The 20,136-nt window shown below is 41.6% G+C and overlaps 1 protein-coding gene across 1 annotated transcript; it reads right to left on the bottom strand.

Annotated features, from left to right (window-relative positions):
• Positions 1–7,071: 7,071 nt before the first annotated feature.
• LOC130456915 (endogenous retrovirus group K member 6 Gag polyprotein-like) lies at positions 7,072–9,330 on the bottom strand. Its single transcript, XM_056814668.1, has one exon. The coding sequence runs from the start codon at positions 9,328–9,330 to the stop codon at positions 7,072–7,074; it is 2,259 nt and encodes a 752-aa protein (XP_056670646.1).
• Positions 9,331–20,136: the final 10,806 nt, after the last annotated feature.

Raw genomic sequence — 20,136 nt, 5'->3', positions numbered from 1 at the left:
CTAGGTTCAAATCTGGCCTCCGACACTTCCCAGCTATGTGACCCTGGGCAAGTCACTTCACCCCCATTGCCTAGCCCTTACCACTCTTCTGCCTTGGAACCAATACACAGTATTGACTCCAAGACGGAAGGTAAGGTTTTAAAAACAAAAACAAAAAAAACAAAAAACCCATCTACTGAGGAATAGAGTTAGCAAGGTAGGTGAACACTATGGGAATTCTAGATCCTTGAAATAGCATTCAATCCAAAAACATTTGCTGAGGGTCTAGGTTGTGTGAGGCACTATGGCAGAAGCATTTAAGAAAGACAAAGAAGTATAAGACTCGTATTTGCCCTTTAGCATTTGATAGTTCTTCCTCTGTAAAATGAGACTAATATCATTTTACACCTACTTCCAGAAATCATTGCAAGGATCAAATGAGACGATATTTATAAAGTGCATTGTAAACCTTGAAGCAACAAATAAATGCTAGCTATAATAATTATTTAGCACACCTAGTTTTGAAATAAAATAAACACATTTAGACACCTGATTCTCCACCTTGAATTTCATTAAACACCATGATTTTCTTTGAATGTAATAGTTTATGTTGACTGGTTGTTGTCCTTCGTACTCGAAGAAGACTAAAATGACAGTACTATGTTAGAGTCAATGTACAGTATGTCTGATTCTGGTTGTTCAGACTGTGAAAGGAGATTTTGGGAAGGCAACATGATTACAAGCAGAATGTCATAGAATGCTGTGAAGCAAGACAGATAGGGGTTAACCCTGTTAGAATTTTGAGGAGAGGGATACCAATATCTTCCTTCCTTCCTTCCTTCCTTCCTTCCTTCCTTCCTTCCTTCCTTCCTTCCTTCCTTCCTTCCTTCCTTCCTTCCTTCCTTCCTTCCTTCCTTCCTTCCTTCCTTCCTTCCTTTCATCTGTGCTAGGGGAAAATCCTCTTGGGTTCACTGCTAGGGTGTGGGCCAGAGGATATGTCTATCTTTTTCTTTTCCTCAAGAAGGGAAGGCAGGATGGGAAATTCTGAATCTGGGTCATTTTATAATACCATAGGCAGCTAGGATTAGAAGTCTCTTGTCAGCTTTTCATGGTGTGACTGAAGTTACTTTCCATTGCCAAATGGGAGAAAGGAGCCAAGATATCTGCAGCCTTTCAGAATGCAGCAAGTCAGCATTAAAGTTTTGGTTTTCTTTGCATTCCATGCCTTTGGAAGGATATCAGTCAACCAACAGGCATTTAGTAAGTACTTAACTATGTGCCAAGTACTGTATTAAGCACTGGGGATACAAAGCCAAGAGTGAAACAATCTCTATCCTCAAGGTGCTTACATTCTAATGGGGGCAAGATCATAAACAGATTGTTCCAAAAGCTTAAAGCAGTCATAGGCTTCAGTAGCTTAAATTTATCAAGCTTACATAACTTAAAATGGAACTAGGACTTTTGGAATATTCTGTATATAAGTGTAGGGCAGCTAGGTAGTGCAGTGGGCCCTGGACAGGAAGATTCTTCTTCAAGAGTTCAAATCTAACTTCAGTTTCTTCCTAGCTGTGTGACTCTGGGCAAGACACTGAATCCTGTTTGCCTCAGTTCCTCATCTGTCAAATGAGCTAGAAAAAGAAATGGCAAACCATTCCAGTGTTTTTGCCAGGAAAATCTGAAATGGCATCATGAAGAAAGAGTCAGTTTAATGTTGTTAATGAACAACAACTCTATATAAGTATATTCACAACATATACAAAATAGCTTTGGCAAAGGGGTCAGAGACCAGGAAAAGCTTCATGAATAAGACAACTTTTCAGCTGAATCTTTCACAATTCAATCAAGGAAACCAGGGAGTCTAAGAGGCAGATGTGAGAAGGGTACTCATTATAGGAATAGGATATATGTGCAAAGGTACAAAGATGGAAGAAAGTACTATGTGGGGTACAATGAATAGGACAGCATGTCTGGATTTCTTTTTTCAAAGTAGGACATCAGGGGTGCACTGGTAAATGTTTAACAACTAGCTTTGTGGTAAAGGGAAGAGATGCACCTACAATATGCTTTTTTAAATTTAAATTTATTTATTTAATTAATTAATTTAGAATATTTTTACGTGGTTACATGATTCATGTTCTTTCTCTCACCTCCTCCCCTTACAAAATACTTTTTTTAAAAAACCATTTAACTTCTCTACTAGTAGCAATGCAATGATCCAGAACAATTTGGAGGGACTTATGAGAAAGAACGCTATCCACATTCAGAGAAAGAACTGTGGGAGTAGAAACATAGAAGAAAAACAACTGCTTGATCACATGGTTCGATGGGGATATGATTGGAGATGTAGACGCTAAATGATCACCCAAATGCAAATATCAATAATATGGAAATAGATCTTGATCAATGACACATGTAAAACCTAGTGGAATCACTCATTGGCTATGGGGGGAGGGAGTAGAGGGAAAGAACACAAATCTTATAACGATGGAAAAATATTCTAAGTTAACTAATTAAATAAAAATTAAAAAAACATTTACTTTTTGTCTTAGAATCAATATTAAGTATTGATTTAATCTTAAGTATTGATTCTAATATAGAAGGGTGGTAAGGATTAGGCAATTGGGGTTAAGTGACATGCCTACGGTCACACATTTAGACAATGTTTGAGGCCAGAATTGAACCCAGGTCATTCCTACTCCAGGCCTGGTACTCTATCCATTGTGCTACCTAGCTGCTCCCCTATAATACACTTTTACATTTAATCTGTATTAACATTTTCTCCATCACTTTCTTAAGTCTGGACAAGCAACAAAGCAATAAATCAAATCCTTATTTATAGCATTTGCTGATTTACAAGGTTTAATTGCTCACATTGAAAATTTAACAATCAGCTCTATATAGAGTTTGTTCAAACTGGCTCTGGCACACCTTTATGCAATGTGTAAGAAGACTGGGAAAGTAAGAAGGAACAGGCTATGAAGAAATTAAAATGTGAAATGAAGGAGTTTATATTTGATTGTAGAGACTAGTGGGAGCCCTTGGAGTTTATTGGAAGAGGGCGCCATGATCAAACCTATGCCAAAGTTGAATCACTTTGATGGCTATATGGAGTATGGTTTGGAGTGGAGAGACACAAGTTAGGAAGAACGACTAGGAGACTCAATAACTGAGGCAAGAGATGATTAGGGCTTGAACTAGAGGGTAGTTGTGGGAGCAAAGAGAAGGGTACCTGGATAGGAGAAAGATGAGGTGAGAGGGAGGAGTTGAGGATGTCACTAAGGTGACAAACTTGAGTAACTAGAAGATTGTTGGTCTTTTCTACAGGAATAAAGAATTTCAGGAAAGGGACGGACTTTGGGGAGAAGATAAGGAGCTTTTCACCCCTTTTTGGTATGTGCATAGTCTTTCATAAAAGCATCATTGAGATGAGTTTTTCAAGGCTTCCTTTGCTCTGATTTTCACAGACACCAAACCACCTGCTTTTTGTTATCCTTTGACATACTGTTTTACAAACAGCAAGAACAACAATTAATGTAATTTAGCTTAAGGAAAAGAGGAAAAAACCAGTGTCTGGTCTGACCTACTTATGAGACAATCAACATGTGATATTGAAACCCTCCTCTTTCAAAATGAGTCACTTTAGGAAATTCTCCACTGTTTGATCTCTGGAGAAGAAATTCTAAAAAATCTTTGCCTTGTTCCCTAAGTTCTGAGAAAGATAAGAATGTGTGTGTGTGTGTGTTTAAACAGATGAATTCAGAATGATAAAAGTGAATAAGGAGCTATTTTTAGTGTTCCTCTCCTGCAGAACAGTGAACTACAGCCCAGAATTTATAGCAAGGGCCCTGAATTTGAAGATAGAAAGCTCAGGATTTGAAGTTATGGGCAGTCAAGGTGGTACAATGAACAGAGTATTAACTTGCAGTCCTGAGTTCAAATTTGACCTCAGACTTATTGCCTGTGTGACCCTGGACAAGTCACTTAACCTCTGCTTCAATTTCCTCATCAGTAAAATGAAGAACATAGCACCATCTACCTCTCGGGGTTGTTGTGAGGATAAAATGAGATAATATTGGTAAATAAATGCTAGCTAGTATTATCAAAGCCTGAGTTTGAATACTGTTTCTACTGCTTGCTGGAGTAATTGTGTGGCTTTGGGTAGGTCTCTTCTCTTTGGGCTTAGTTTCCCCTATGGCACTATGGTAAAACTATTCTAGAGTAAAATTTCTAGCTCTGAAATCTATCTCCTAGGTATAGCCAGGTGCTTTCTGGAGTTCCCTTTGCTCCCATTTGACAGTCAGCCACCAAGCATTTATCAAGCATCTTCTAGGCTAAGAGCTGAGATACAAAGAAAGGCATGACAGTCCCTGCTCTCAGGAGAGGCAACATGCCAGCAATTATGAACAAAAAGGATATAGAGAGGGTCATTTGGAGATAATCTCAGAGGGAAGGCTCTATCATTCATGGAGAACAGGAAACATTTCATGTAGAAGGTGAGATTTTAGCTGAGACTTGAAGGAAGACAGGAGGCAGAGAGAGTTCCAGGTCTGGATGACAGCCAGGGTAATTAGGTTATGGTGCGCTTTAAAAGGAACTCGAGGATTGTCGGGGACCAGCCCCTTACGACCCCTGAGAGGGGAGGGGGAGAGAGAGAAGGAAAGGGGAAGAGACAAGTAAGGAACGGACAGCTCTCACATGGTATGCAAAGAGGAGTCGTTTATTGAGGTAAAGGCATGTTATTATATACTTGTGGCTAGGGGGAGAAAGTAAATATTAGGGGAGGGGTCTTGCATTCCTTACGGACATCTGGAGCTAGTTTGGGGAGGCATCCTGTGATAAGGGAGGAAGTGGGGAGGGGGCATGTCAGGTTTGCACTAATTTATATCTGTTGGAAAACATCTTGTGATAAGGGAGGAAGTGAGGCTTGTTAGGTTTGCACTATTTCTTGTCTGTTGTCAGGTTCTGTACAATTCCTCCCTTTTCTTTTCAAAAAGAGGGGGAGAGGTTTTGAGAGAAAATGGATTTGCAGAACTATCACAGCATGGTCTTAAGCCCGTCTTGAAGAGCCCTTTCGGAGGCGGCTCCTGTCTTAGGCTATGCGGGGTGTTTCCCTAATAGCCTCCACGCAAGGGCAAGGGACCCGCAATATTCCCGTCGTTGGATTACCGTCCCGAGAAATGGAGCTGGTTGTATTGCTCAGTGGAGGGGGAGGTGTGGCCAACCATCTCTAGGCGGTGGTACTGTACCATAGGGAAGGCCTTTATTGATGATTCAACGGAGCGAGTGACCAGCCGTGTGATAGTTTTGAAAATCCAAGGGCCAAAAGTCAAAGCAAGGATAAAAACTATGAGGGGGGTAAGGAGGGTAGAGAGGATTGCAGAGAACCATGGAGAACTAGGCAGAAACTGTGCATACCAAGGGCCGTTTGTTTCCCTATCTTTGCGCCTCTGTTCAAGCTCTTTCCTGAGTTGGGCTAGGGAGTCCCTAATGACGCCAGAGTGGTTAGCATAGAAGCAACATTCTTCTCCGAGGGCGGCACAGAGTCCCCCTAGAAGTTTTTGAAAATCGTTAAGTGTTTTTAGGGTGGAACGATTAAGCGTGACTTTGTGTGTAAAGAGATGATCAGTCTCGAGACGGAATCCGAGAAAAGAAAAGGGATATTGGACCTGTACCTTATCGGGGGCAATTTTAAAGCCTCTGTCCTGTAGGGCTGAAGTAATGGTTTGAGCGATGGTCTGGGTCAGTTGAGGGGAGGGAGCTGCTATGAGAAGATCATCCATATAATGGATAATATATGCGGAAGGGAATCAAAGCCTGATGGGATCTATCGTCTGAGCAACATACTTTTGACATAGGGTAGGAGAATTGGCCATTCCTTGAGGCAGGACTAACCATTGAAAACGGGGATTGGGGCCAATTTGATTGACTATGGGGATAGAGAAGGCGAATCGAGGGCAATCCTGAGGGTGAAGGGGAATGGAGAAAAAACAGTCCTTTATATCTATAACTATTTTGTGAAATCCCTTAGGGATAGCTGTAGGTGATGGGAGTCCGGGTTGTAAGGCGCCCATGGGAATCATGGTTTTATTAACTTCCCGTAGATCTTGTAGTAGTCTCCACCCTCCAGCCTTCTTTTTGATAACAAAAATAGGTGTGTTCCATGGTGAGGTGGAGGGCTCGAGGTGGCCCAAAGAGATTTGCTCCTGCACCAGCATGATGGCGGCCTGGACCTTTTCAGAGGTGAGGGGCCACTGGTCGACCCAGACAGGGGAATCAGACTTCCAAGTTATCTTATCTGCCTGGGGTGCAGGAGGACCAGTGGCCTTTATGAAAAATTTTGTGACCCAAAGCCTGCTTTATCTCTATTGGGTGTAAGGGAGATAGGTTGAGGATTGCCCTGTTCATTTTTGCCAAGCCCTTTTCCTGGGAGGAAGCCAAATTTAAGCATCATTTGTGTGACAGGGTCGCTGGGGCTCACCATGAGGAGTCGCATTTGAGCGAGAATATCTCTGCCCCAGAGGTTAACAGGGAGCCCTTTGACTACATAGGGTCGAGTCGTGCCGGTGTTACCCTCAGCATCTCTCCAAGTAAGGAACTTTGAACTCTGAAGTGTGTGATTGACTTGCCCTATGCCGGACAAATGAGTGGTAGAGGGCTGAAGGGGCCAGGCACAAGGCCAGTGTTTATGGGAAATGACCGTGGAATCAGCCCCGGTGTCAAGTAGTCCGATAAATTTTTTCCCGTCAAGAGACAACTGGAGGGTGGGACGGGACTCAGTGATTTGTTGTACCCAATAGATGTTTGACGATCCTGGGGACGAAGGGCCCCTTGTCTGTTCAATGGTAGGGAAGTCACCCACCATGGGAAGGGGGAGGGCTTGGGCTAGTCGGTGGCCAGCAGGGATAGTAACCGGGCCATGGGGAGACTCAACAATGAGCTTTATTTCTCCTGTATAGTCATTGTCCACTAATGTGGGGTGGACCACAACTCCCTGTAGAGTAGTGAGTGCCCTTCCGATGATTAAGAAGAACATACCAGGGGGTGGTGGACCAGTGACACCGGTGGAAATGACCTCAGGGCCATCCTCAGGGGTTAATATTCTGGTGGAGGAGGAACAGAGGTCCAAGCCTGCGCTGCCTGTTGTGGCTCGAGCAAGGGTGAGGGGAAGGGGCTCCCGAGGGAGCCCCGCATCCCGTTTCCCTGGACAGGTGGAATATTTTGTCCATTTGAGGTAGTTTTGGAGCGGCAGTCGCTGGCCCAGTGACGCCCTTTCCTACATTTCGGACAGACACTTGGGGGCAGTCTCGAAGGCACACCCGAGGGGCTGAAAGGTAAACTAGGGGCAGCCTGATTGGAGGGACATTCACGAGCAGTCTGATTGGAGGGACATTCACGAGCAGTCTGATTGGAGGGACATTCACGAGCAATCTGATTGGAGGGACATTCACGAGCAAAATGTCCGGGCATGCCGCACTTAAAGCAATTACGGGGAGCGTTCTGTCGGGTGGCTTGAATGGCCGCTCCAATAGCTAAGGAGATAGATTTGTTAATTCTGTGGTCATAAGAGTCAATATCATTACATAAGCGGATCATGCCGTTCAGATCAAGCTCTCTAGATTTTGCTCTAAGGGCGGCCTTACAGGCAGGGTTGGCGTTTTCAATGGCCAGGTGTCTAACCACTGGGTTATCGGTACCGTCCTGTCCCAAGACCCTTTCTGTTGTCTCTAAGAGTCTGGCTACAAATTGAGCATAGGGCTCGTTTGGTCCCTGGAGGATTTTAGAGATCGGGGCGGTGATGGCCCCGGAGGCAGGGACAGCGCGCCATGCAGTTAAGGCTGCGTGGGCAGTTTGCATGAGGAGGCCAGGAGGCAATCTCAATTGCACGGTGTCAGGGGCATAACGACCTCGACCGATGAGTTTGTCTACTGTCCAATTGGCTGTTTGGGGGTTTGTGAGATTTGATTTTGCTTGATTTTCTGCCCTTTCCTGAAACTCTGCCTTCCAGGTTAAAAACTGGCCTCTAGACAAGACAGATTGTGTAACCTTAGTCCATTCTGAGGGGAGTAAGTGCCCATCTCCCCCGAGACTTTCCAAGATAGAAAGGGTAAAGGGAGCATTAAGGCCATAGTTTTTTACTGCTGAATGGAGGTCCTTAATCTGTTTGAATTTAAGTCTTTTAAATGGGTGGGCATGGGGCCGGATTGTATCGGTGGTATGGACCCCTTGATTCGCTTCTTCATCCCCCTCCTCTCTGTCAGATTCAGAGGAAACGGGGGATGAATTTTGGTAGGGTTGGGACAGTTCGTCAGGGATCTCCTCTATGTCTACATCCTCCGGGGTGGTACCGGTGGTAGTCCTACGCCTGGTAACTACCGGGAGGGCCAGGAGGGGCTTTTGTAGTTTGGAGGGGTTGTTTTTAGGTTTTTTTGAATGTGAGATTGGTTTCAGGGTGGCGACCTGAAGGTCATGTAATTGGCTTGTTAAGTGGCCGATCTCATGTTGTAAGTCTATAAATTGTTTGAGATCAGTGATTTGCTTAGTTAATTGAGCAGTGGCTATCTTTAGGTCATTTGTATTGGGAAGAGTTGGTAAAATCGGGGAAGGGTAAAGCGGATTATAGGGAGGGGGCTTGTTTTTAAGGAAGTCTGGGGGGTAGTATCCGGCTGCCGCCTCATCCAGTTCAGTCTGGTATGCTGGATTGAGGGTCTCTGGTGTATTGCTATCGTAAAGGACAGGGTAGAGAGCGGGTCTGCGGGAGGGAGGGAGAAGAGCGGAGCCTCGGGAGGGGAGTGTTCCTAGGGGCGGGGACTGCTTCTCCTGAAGAGCGGAGGGGAGTGTGGGGGTGGGAGGAGGGAGTGGTTCTGGTAAGTGTGAGGGGATGTTAATACGTTCGTCTAAAAGAGACGGGGTTTTGTAATTTTTGCCCATGCTGTCTAATTCAGGGGTTTCTTGAGACGGGGTTTTGTAATTTTTGTCTATGTTGCCTAATTCAGGGGTTTCTTCAGTCTGTTTTTTACTTTCTTCAATAGCGTCCTCAGCAAGGCTGAGGAGGTGGGAGACCTGTGTACTGGAATCAGCCTCTTTAAGGATGTCCCGAATCAGGCCATAAAAAGTAAAGAAATCCTCAGGGATGGGCTGACCTGAGCGTGCAAAATCATTAAGGTCTCGGCCAACCTTATCCCAAGTTAGGGGGTGAATGCCAGGGCCATGGAGAATGAGCCACGGGCAGCGTTGTTCAATAAAGGAGAAGAAGCGCAACAGATCTCTTTTCTTAACTTCTACATTGCGCTCTTTAATTCTTTCTTTTAATTCTTTTATAAACAGAGCTTCCTTAGATAGTGTTTTCCCCATTTTCAGTCACACACAAGATTCACTTCCCCGGTTTCCTGGCCGCCCTGCTCGCGCAAGAACGGAACCGCAGTAATTCCAGGTCCACACTCAGAAACAGGTCAACGGCAGTCGAACCGCGAGATCAACTCTCCACGAATTGGCCTCTCCCCTTTGGTCAAAGAGGGGTCCCTTATATTTGAGCGTAGGCGTGCCGTATAAGCCCCGGCCAGGTTCCCCAAAGGGGCGCCCTATTACTCGTATATATAAGGGGACTGTTATTCCGTTGCCATCAAAATACACATACATTCAACCATTCACACAATGGGGTTTGAGAGGGGGATATGAATGGGACAACTTACCATTCCTCGGGATCGTCCGATCCTTACCCGTTACTGTAGCCTCGGTTTCGGCGCCGAACTTTTCCTCAGTTGTCCGGTGGTCGCTCGGGCCCCACGTTGGAGCGCCAGATCTGTCGGGGACCAGCCCCTTACGACCCCTGAGAGGGGAGGGGGAGAGAGAGAAGGAAAGGGGAAGAGACAAGTAAGGAACGGACAGCTCTCACATGGTATGCAAAGAGGAGTCGTTTATTGAGGTAAAGGCATGTTATTATATACTTGTGGCTAGGGGGAGAAAGTAAATATTAGGGGAGGGGTCTTGCATTCCTTACGGACATCTGGAGCTAGTTTGGGGAGGCATCCTGTGATAAGGGAGGAAGTGGGGAGGGGGCATGTCAGGTTTGCACTAATTTATATCTGTTGGAAAACATCTTGTGATAAGGGAGGAAGTGAGGCTTGTTAGGTTTGCACTATTTCTTGTCTGTTGTCAGGTTCTGTACAGAGGATTATATATTTGATTATGGAATTGACTGGGGATGGGTCAGTGTGACATGGTCAGACAGGTCTTTCTTGCCACAGACTCGATTAGAAAAGTATAAAAAGATTGTCATGCTGCAGAGAAGGCTCAGTTACCATTATAAAACACAAAACTGGAGAGGAACCAGTCAGCATAGTTTCATATTAATACTAATCTCTATTCCACTGATCTGAGCAGAGACAGCATGAGTGGGGCAGTGGTTAGAGTGTGGGGATCATAGAGCCCAGTTGGAGAAGACCTCAGCAATTTCCTGAGAGTCTGATATCTCTATTTTACAGATGAGAAAACTGAGGACCATGGAGGTTACATCAGTTGTCCAGGGTCACAGAGGCCATAAACATGAGAGGTTAGAGCTGAACTCAAGTCTTTTCACTACAGAGTCATTGAACTCTACCATGTTGGCTTGTAGGGTTAGAATCAGGAAACTATGGGTTGCAATCTCAACTTTGACACTAGCCTTGGGCATATCAATTCACCTTCTATGCTCCAAAGGCAGATAATTCCACAAGACTTATCCTTTAAGTCATAAATGAATGGTAATCTTTAGGTGAAAGGATCTCTGTCACTGGGAATTACTCATTCTGAGGAAAGTACAAATCCTTTGGGTATTGACCTATCAATCGTCTTATGGGACTTGCCTAGAGAAATTGATGTCAACTCTTTCATTCTGTCATACTCTTTAAAAATTACTATAAAAATAACACATTCCTTGTCTATGATTATACACACATGTGTATTATGACTAAAAGTATGCATATAAAAGAACTGTACTTTACTGTATATTATGTATATATGCTCCTTGAGGGCAGGACCTTTTTAATTTTATATCTTTTTGTCTCCATTACTTAGCATGGTCCCTGGCACACTGTAGAAACTTTAAAAATGTTTATTGAAATATTTGGCATGAAGGAATATAGCACACAAAGAGAGATTGGAAAGAGGAATAGAAGGGTTAATGGATGAGTTACTAATGTTGTAAGTTTGTTCCTGATATAAATCCCACCCCAGTCATAATGTATGATCTTTGTGATATATTGTTATAATCTCCTTGTTAGTATTTTATTTAAATGTTTTCACATCACAATTCATTAGGGAAATTGATTGATAATTTTCTTTCTCTGTTTTTGGTCTTTCTGATTTAAGTATCAGCACTATATTTGTATCACAAAAGGAATTTGGTAGGACTCTTCCTTTGCTTATTTTTCAAAAGAGTTGATATTGTATTGGCATTAATTGTTCTTTAAATGTTTGGTAGAATCCACTTATGAATCTATCTGGTCCTAGAGATTTTTTCTTAGGGAGCTCAGTGATGGCTTATTCAATTTATTTTTTTTAAAATAGGGTTACTGAAGTGCTGGGAGCCATCAAACCCATGCTGTCTGACATGGTCACAGTTGGAAACTGAGACTGCAAGGCGGTGCCCAGAAAAGATGAGACACCCACTCAAGCCCCCTCTATGTGACTTCTTCCACTAACTTCCCCTACTATAGGGTAGGATTGTTGTTCTCTCCCTAGATCCAGGAAAATAATATAAGAGCAAATACTTACAGGGTTAACACATATATATCCCACTTTTATCCCCCTAGAATAATACCCCAAAGATTACATTCACAGAATTGAAACCCAAAGATCATTACTCACTACCCCTCCCTTCTCTCTCAGCAGAGTTACATTCAGGTGCCCCACACCCGTTGCAAGCCAAACACACAGGCGCATCAATCACTCTTCTAAGCACGAGCTGCTGACACACTTCACTAAATGCATTTGTGTACAATAACCAGGCAACATTTCTAGTTACTTTAATGAAACACAAGAAAAATGCACATGAAAATCTGAGGGAATTCCTAATTCTGGTTTTTCTCAAATTCACCCCTTAACCCTGCACCCAGAAACAAATATTTTTGTTACCTATCTCCTAAGTAATTCTGATTGATTATGAAAGCTGATTATCTTAGCTGGTCATCCCACAGGTCAGGGGGAACTGACCCCTGATTACCCTGCCTGCTTCATTCATCTCCATCACTATCCCTTTGTTGTAGCAATGTGGTATGCAAGATGATTATAAAATGCTTATTAAACAATCTGTTAGAAATTGATGTGTGACACATCCAATTACCTGCTAGAAATCATGTATGTTGAAAAATGATTGTGTGCCATGAAGCATGTAACCACTGAAGCTATATAATAAACACAAACTCTCTACCTGGTGGAACAGCTTTGTGATGCCTAAGCATCAGGTTCTGAGCACTGGGTTGCCTCCCACTCCTCATTATTCACCTAAGCCATCACACCTAGGCAGAAAACAACCCTCGGCTTTGAGAGACTGCTGGCCGACTTTCAAAATTGAAGTATTCTATTTCCTCTTCTGTTAATCTGGGCAATTTATATATTTTTGTAAATAGTCATCCATTTCACTGAGATTGTTTGATTTATTAGCACATGATTGTGCAAAATAGCTCCTAATAATTACTTTAATTTTCTCTTCATTGGTGGTGTATTCACTCTTTTCATTTGTGATACTAGTAATTTAGTTTTCTTCTTTTTTTAAAATTCATATTAACCAATGATTTATCTATTTTATTGTTTCTCCCCTATAAAATCAACTCTTAGTTGTTTTTTTTTTTTATTACTTCAATGGTTTTCTTACTTTCAGTCTTATTAATCTCTACTTTGATTTTCAGGATTTCCCATTTAATATTTAATTGAGGATTTTTAATTTATTCTTTTTCTAGTTCTTTTTTTAAATTGCACACCCAATTTATTCATTGCTCAGAGCCATCAAAGACCACGCTGTTTGACACAGTCCACATGGAAACCGGGGACTGCAAAGCAGCCCCCAGGAAGGATGGAAACACCCACTGAGTGACTTTCATTATTAACATCCCCTTATTATTGGACTTGCCATGATTATTATTCTTACTTAGCCCTGGGAAAAATAGATGAGAGCAACATGCTTGCAGGGTTAATGTAGATGTCCTACTCTGTCCCCCCAGGATATTACCAGGAGAGCCCACTTACAAAATTAAACCTAACGATTCTTAAATACCCATTTAGACAGACCCTCTTTTCCAGGCATAAAAACTTCTGGCAAATCTCTGCTCTGAATTCCCTAACCTATATCTGGGTCATGTTGATTCTACCCACTAATCCTGCCCTTAGCAACAATGTTTCATTGACTATCTCTGTAGGCTTCCTGTCTGTTGTTAGGTTCCATGGAAACATGTATGTTGAGAATGAAACTGTGTGCCAAGTAGATGTGTGATCATGAGGGTATAAAATAAAGCTGCTCCTATGGCAGATTCAAACTTCCCCAAGCTGATTTGCTGGGAAGCAGCCTGTGTTGCCCTATGCTCTACTATCACCCCAGTGAGGGAAACATTTCCTGCCTACCTTCTAAAATGCCTTTGGAGAGAATTTGTTTTACCCCATCCTTTTGTTGGTTCTGCTAATCTAGAAATGGCCTCAAAGTGTTATTTTTATATTGTTTGGAGGGGAATTTGGGAGAGCTATGGCAAAAGTCCCTGCTTTAGTCCACCAATCTGGCTCTGCCCATGAAGAATTAGTTGATTTATTAAAGTACATTTTTAAAAATTATGAATAGTTTTGAATATATGTTTATATTGGATTTTTGTTATGCTAGTCTATTCTTCCCTATCCTCCTGACTCTAGGCCTGGAGTTCTAAGCATTGTACTACCTAGCTGCCTCTTGACTAAATGTATATTAATGTCTATTAATGTATATAATGTTAATACAAAAGAAATAATCACTCTCTCTATGGAATCACTTTGGATAATACCAATTGGGAATCAGCATAGAGGTAAAACCATTGATTTAAGGTGGTCAGAGGTCTATTCAAATAGGATAAGAGTCAATTAATTTCTCATACTTTACAAATGTAAACTCTTTTGATCCTAACAATGACCCTGAGAGGTAGGTACTGTTATTCTTATTTTATAGTTGAAGAAACTGAGGCAGATGGAGGTTAAGTGACATGCTTAGGGTCAAACACCTAGTAAGTATCTGTGTCCAAATTTGAACTCAGGTCTTCTTGATTCCTAGCTTAGTTCTCTATCCACTGTATCCCCAGCAACTTGTACTGACAAAGCAAACATCCCTCCCCCTGCTTTGTTATACATATTTATTAATTAAATGCTTATATATTTAGATATTGTCTCTCTTGATGGAATATAAGGTTCTTAAGAGTAAAGGTTTTACATTCTTGATATTTGTATCCTAGCTCCTTGCACTGTGCCTAGTAAATAGTAGGTACTTAATAAATACTTATTATTGATTATTTGCTAAGTTTATTTTTTAAAAGAAGATCTATTTTAAGCCAAAAAAAAAAGCCGAATAGTATTTCTCCTGGTAGTGAAAGCAACTGGCAGGGGTATGTTAAAGTCACTTGGACTTGCTCTTAAGAATTGATTATTAAGTTTTCAGGGTGAGCATTTACACTTTGGAAATTAGAGATTGGCAAACACTACAAATCAGGACTTGATTTATTGTTTCATTGATTGTCTAGACTTAAGGAAGTGTTGGAGAAAATAGAAATTATGCAGATTAAACTTGAAAACGTCTCCTGCATACATTAAAAAAAAAACACCTTACTTTCTGTCTTAGAATCAATTCTAAGTATTGGTTTCAGGGCAGAAATGTAGTAAAAGCTAGATAATTGGGGTTACGTGACTTGCTCTGGGTCACAAAATGCATCTTTTTTTTTTCAGAGCTATTTGTTAAATATTTACTAGCATATCACTAGAACTGCCTATGATTTAGATGTTGTATAGTCGTATTCAGTTCTTTACAACTCCATTTGGGGTTTTCTTGGCTAAGATACTGGAGTGGTTTACCATTTTTTCCTCTAAATCTTTTTTCAGATGAAGAAACTGAGGCAAACAGAGTTAAGTGACTTGCCTAGGATCACCTAGCTAGGAAGTCTCAGACCAGATTTGTCCAAGGCCAGATTTGAACTGATGATGATAAGTCTTCTTGACTACAGGCACAGACCTCCATCCACTACACCAAATAGTTGCCCAATGATTTAGATAGCATGAGAATTTTGAAAAAGCCTTGGCTGGATTAGTTGAGAGCCTGTAATGTGGCTGGGACAGAGAAGCTTTGAACTAGCAGGAGGGAGAAGTGCTAACCTCTCTGCCATGATTTGGTGTGACTTTAGGTAAATTACTTTGATTCTCTGAGCCTCAGGATATTCCTCTATGAGGGGACTCTAAAATCTACAAAATTATATCCAAGATCCCTTCTAGCTCTAAAGGCAGTGTGATTCAATGGGAGGGGTATGAGAGAATGTGACATATAGAGACATGAGCAAAAGTTTATTTATAGGAAAAGAAATTTCTCTAGTTGATTAAATTAAATTGGGTACCAACATCTGGAGAAGAAGGAGCTGGGTTCAAGTAACCTAATAAGCTTCCTGTGAAGTTTATTCAATGTGTGAACCTGAGGCAATTATAACTTCCCAATGTGTGAACCTGAGGCAATTATAACTTCCCCTGGCCTCAATTTCCCTATAAAATAGGGAAGTGGGACCAGACGGCCTCTGAGGTCATTTCCAACTCTAGATCTTTGCTCCTATGTAAGCTCTTAAGACCCTTTATAGGATCCGTAATTTCTTAGAATGGGAACTTTCCATTACATATAAGAGTATGAAATTTAGTGGGGGGAGGGGAAGGAAGGGAAAGTATATGATTCTTGTAACCAAAGAATAATGTTCTAAATTGACTAAAAAAAATAATAATAAAATAAAATATTAAAAAAGAGTATGAAATTTAATGGATAAGTCTTAAAGAGTTGCCTGTGCCTAGACCAGAGAAGTGGTACAGTGGATAGAGCTCAAATCTGGAGTCAGGAAGACTCCTCTTCCTCAGTTAAAATCTGACCTCACTTTCTAGCTGTGTGACCTGGGCAAGTCACTTAACTTGTTGGCCTCTGTTCCCTCATCTGTCTAATGAGCTAGAGAAGGAAATGGTAAACCACTCCAATATCTTTGCCAAGAAAACCCCAAATGGGGTCATGAAAAGTTGGAAATGACTGAACAACAAAGAATTTCCTAAATTTCAGAGAGGGCAAAGTGACCAGGGTCACCCAGCTAAGAAGTGTCTAAGGTCATATTTGAACCCAGGACCTCCTGACTGTAGATCTGGTTCTCTACCTACTTAACCACCCAGCTACCCTGAAATTGATCATCTTGCATTGGTAAGGGAAGTTCCATAAATCAATTAAATCACAAATCCAGTCTCTATCAACTTTATAGTTAACTTTTGTCAAATGCAGAATGCATTTATGAAAGGATCTGAGGAAAAAACAGGTATCTTCCTAGGTAATCCCAAAAGGTTATGATAAGACACACCAAAGAAACAAAAAAGTTGGGAAATGTGAGAAAAGATGCTCGAAGATTGCCTCTCTTCAATTCACATACTCTACAGTGTCCTTATTCTAGATCTCATTAGTAAATTCATACATAATAAAAAAAAGTGTTGAGGCACAGAATGCCAGGCTTAGAGTTGGCCAGACCTGGGTTCAGATCTGAACTCAGACACTTCCTATCTGTGTGATCTTGGGCAAATCACTTAATCTCATTTGCGTAAACCTGTATTAGAACTTATAAGACAGAAAATAAGTGTTAAAAAAAAAAAGAGGGCCAATCTCTTTTTTGCATATTAAAGCCTTAGATAAGTCATTTACTCAGACTGCATAGTTAAACCCAGGTCTTCCTGAAAGTCAACTCTTTTATCCACCATAATCCTTCTCCTTTTCCTTCTTCCTTCTCAAACCAGGTTAAGTGACATGCCCAGGGTCATATAGTTAGAAAGTATCTGAGGCCACATTTGAACCCAGTCCTCTTGATCCCAGGCCTGATGCTCTAACCACTGTGCTACCTAGTTGCTCTACATGCCAATTCCTAATAATGAAGTAAGAGGAATGCATAAAAATAAAGACTCTAGGAAGATGGGTCCATCACCAAGGCATTAGGATTCTAAGATGGAAACTCAAAATGGTCTGTTTCTCTAATGTGTTTCTGTCTCTTCAGTGCATTTAATTTTTTACCAAAATATAGAAATAAATCTGTTATTTCTTTGGACAAAATATAAAAATGTCTTATGAATACCAGTAAAACTGTCATACAGATACTTTGGGGGGGCTCTACCAGGTCAAATCTAGCTCCATATTTAGGATCCAACCATAGAAATTAAAGGTTGTCCCTTCCATCCTGACATCTTTGTGAATGAAGTCATTGTCTTTCATTCAAGAGGAATAATACACTGACATAATTTTTTTTTGTTCTATTTTGTGACTTTATAGAGAACATTTCTTAGTTTTTCTATGATGGCTGGGATGGAGAAATGAGATGATAAAGAGATGGTTGTTGGTACTAATAATAATCAAAGTTTCTTGCCCTTGAGTTAGAGATCAGAATTATACCTAGGGTGTGGTGACTTTGACTTTTCCCCAGGGCACTTGTATTTGGCATGAGGCATATTTTCTCCAGATGGCAGTCCCAAGACTGCCATTCTCATGCCCATGGCTCTCCACCAGCCTACATCAAGCAACAAGGCTACTGGTATCACTCATAGGATCTTATTGCTAAGTTGTTTCTCTCCCAAAGACCTCTTTCTCCCCGAGTCCCCTCAGGGGAACAAAAGAGACCATGAAATCTGGGGCAAACCCAGCATTACTCCATTTACACTTTGAATGTCATATGTTTTTGTCACTTCCCAACCCCCATTCATCCTTCTTTTCTGTCCAACTGTCATCTGCCTAACTATTGCTTTCTCTCCTACTATTGTTTTGTGCTATGAGGGGGGGGGGGGGGGGAATCTAGTTACAGCTCTCGTGGAGCTTTGTAGTAAGCTTAGAGTATGATTTAGCCAAGAGTGAGTGTCCTCAAAGGTTATATATATACACTATTTTGAGTGCCTCTGAGCTTAAGGGTCTCTTGATGGTAATCTCTAAGCCATTTCAATATTTAGTACAATTAATTATAGTTGTGTCTCTGCTACTATGCCTGAGGATGACACTCATTTTTTTTTAAACCCTCACCTTCCATCTTAGATTGAATAGTGTGTTGGTTCCAAGGCAGAAGAGCAGGACAGGCTAAGCAATGGGAATTAAGTAACTTGCCCAAGATCTAGGTCAGTGATGGTGAACCTTTTAGAGACCAAGTATCCAAACTACAACCCTCACACCACATGGGAGCCAGCCTCTTACCCCAGACAGAGGAGGGAGGAAGTGTTCCCATTCGACTGCTTGGCAGAGGGACAAGTGAAGTAAGAAATGTACTCAGGTGCACATGGAAGGGGGAGGGGATCAGTTCCCTCCAGTATGGTCCAGCATGTGTGCCAAAGGTTTGCCAGCACAAGTCTAAGAAATGTCTGAGTCCAAATTTGAACCCAAGACTTCCTGTCTCTAGTTCTGGCTCTCAGTCTTCCAAGATACTAACTGACTCTGATTGACATTTAATTCTTCAGTAAATTCCCATTTCTTTTTGTGGCAGGCAGCATATACATTTACAGAAGTTTCCAAGGTGGAAATTTGGCAACAGATAATTCTGGCTCTAGAGAGCTGAAACTTTTCTCTTTTTTTGGTTTGTTTAACTAGATTTTCTCGAACAAAGAAGAAGATTAACCCAAACACTGTTTTGTTGTGCCAGCCTATCTTTCCAGGCTGATTACACATTATTCTCTTACATAAACTCTAGGAACTCCATGTTCCAGCCAAATTGGCCCACTGAAAATCATTTATTTATTTATTTAAAATCTTTACTGTCTGTCTTGGAATAGATACTAAGTATCCATTCCAAGGTAGAAGAGCATTAAGAGATAGGTAAGTAGGGCTGGGTGACTTGTCCAGGGTCATACAACTAGATGTGTCTGAGGCCAGATTTGACCTATGATCTCCCATCTCCAGTCCTAGAGATTTGATATTCCCCATACACATTATACTATCTCCTGATTCCATGCTGTTGGCTCCATTGCCTGAGACTCTAGGGCTTAGCTCCAAGCCTGCTTCCTACAAGAGCCTTTTCTTGATTGCCCCAGTTGTTAATGAAACCTCACTCAAGATTGTTGTTCATTCATTTTTTTTTCAGTCATGACTTCATGACATCATTTGGGATTTTCTTGGCAAAGATGCTAGAGTGGTTTACTATTTCCTTCTCCAACTCATTTTACAGATGAGGAAACTGAGGTAAACAGGGTTAAGTGACTTGCCCAGGGTCATACAGATAGTAAATATCTGAGGTCAGATTTTAATTTGGGAAGATGAGTCTTCCTGACTCCAGGCCAGGCACTCTATCCATGGTGCAATACAAGATTACAGTGTATTTGTTTTGTATTCGCTATCAGTGGACAGGACGGCTTCCCCCAGTAGACAGTAAGCTCCTTGAGGGTGGGTAGGATATTTTTATCATCTTTGTATTTTCAATAGTTAGCCTAATGCCTAGTACCCAATCAATGCTTATTGAACTATTTCTCACTTTTCTTGCCAAAAGCCTTCCATCTTTTTGATAAGCTCCAATTTAAATTCTTCAAGAGCTTGTGGCCAATTTTCATTTTTTTGAAGGTTTGGGTGCATTTATTTGTATGTCCTCTTCTGCTATTTCCTCTGTAGTTTGGATTTTTCCTCCATAAAAATTATCCAGGGTCAATGCCTTCTTGTTTTTCTTGGTGTTGGGAAGTTATTTTTCCTGGGTGTTGTTTGTCATCACTATGGTGGGTTTTCCTTCCCTTTCCAATCAGAAGTCTGAGTGAGGAGGGCAGGCTCTCTGTGTATGGAGCTAAGGAGTGTGGTTTTTGCCTGAGGCCACCTCTCTAGTCTCTGCAGCTTCTACTGTTTACTGCCCTTCTCTGTGCTATCTCCCCACAGGTGCCCAAGGTCTGTGCTCTTCAGCCTGCTGGGGTCTCAGGGGTAGGTCTTTGGTAGTCTTAGTCAGCTGC

The sequence above is a fragment of the Monodelphis domestica genome, chromosome 2 (genome assembly GCF_027887165.1).
Source record: "Monodelphis domestica isolate mMonDom1 chromosome 2, mMonDom1.pri, whole genome shotgun sequence".
In the NCBI taxonomy this organism is placed as follows: domain Eukaryota; kingdom Metazoa; phylum Chordata; class Mammalia; order Didelphimorphia; family Didelphidae; genus Monodelphis; species Monodelphis domestica.
Note: the sequence above shows the minus strand (reverse complement) of the source record. Positions and strands in the feature narration are given on the sequence as shown.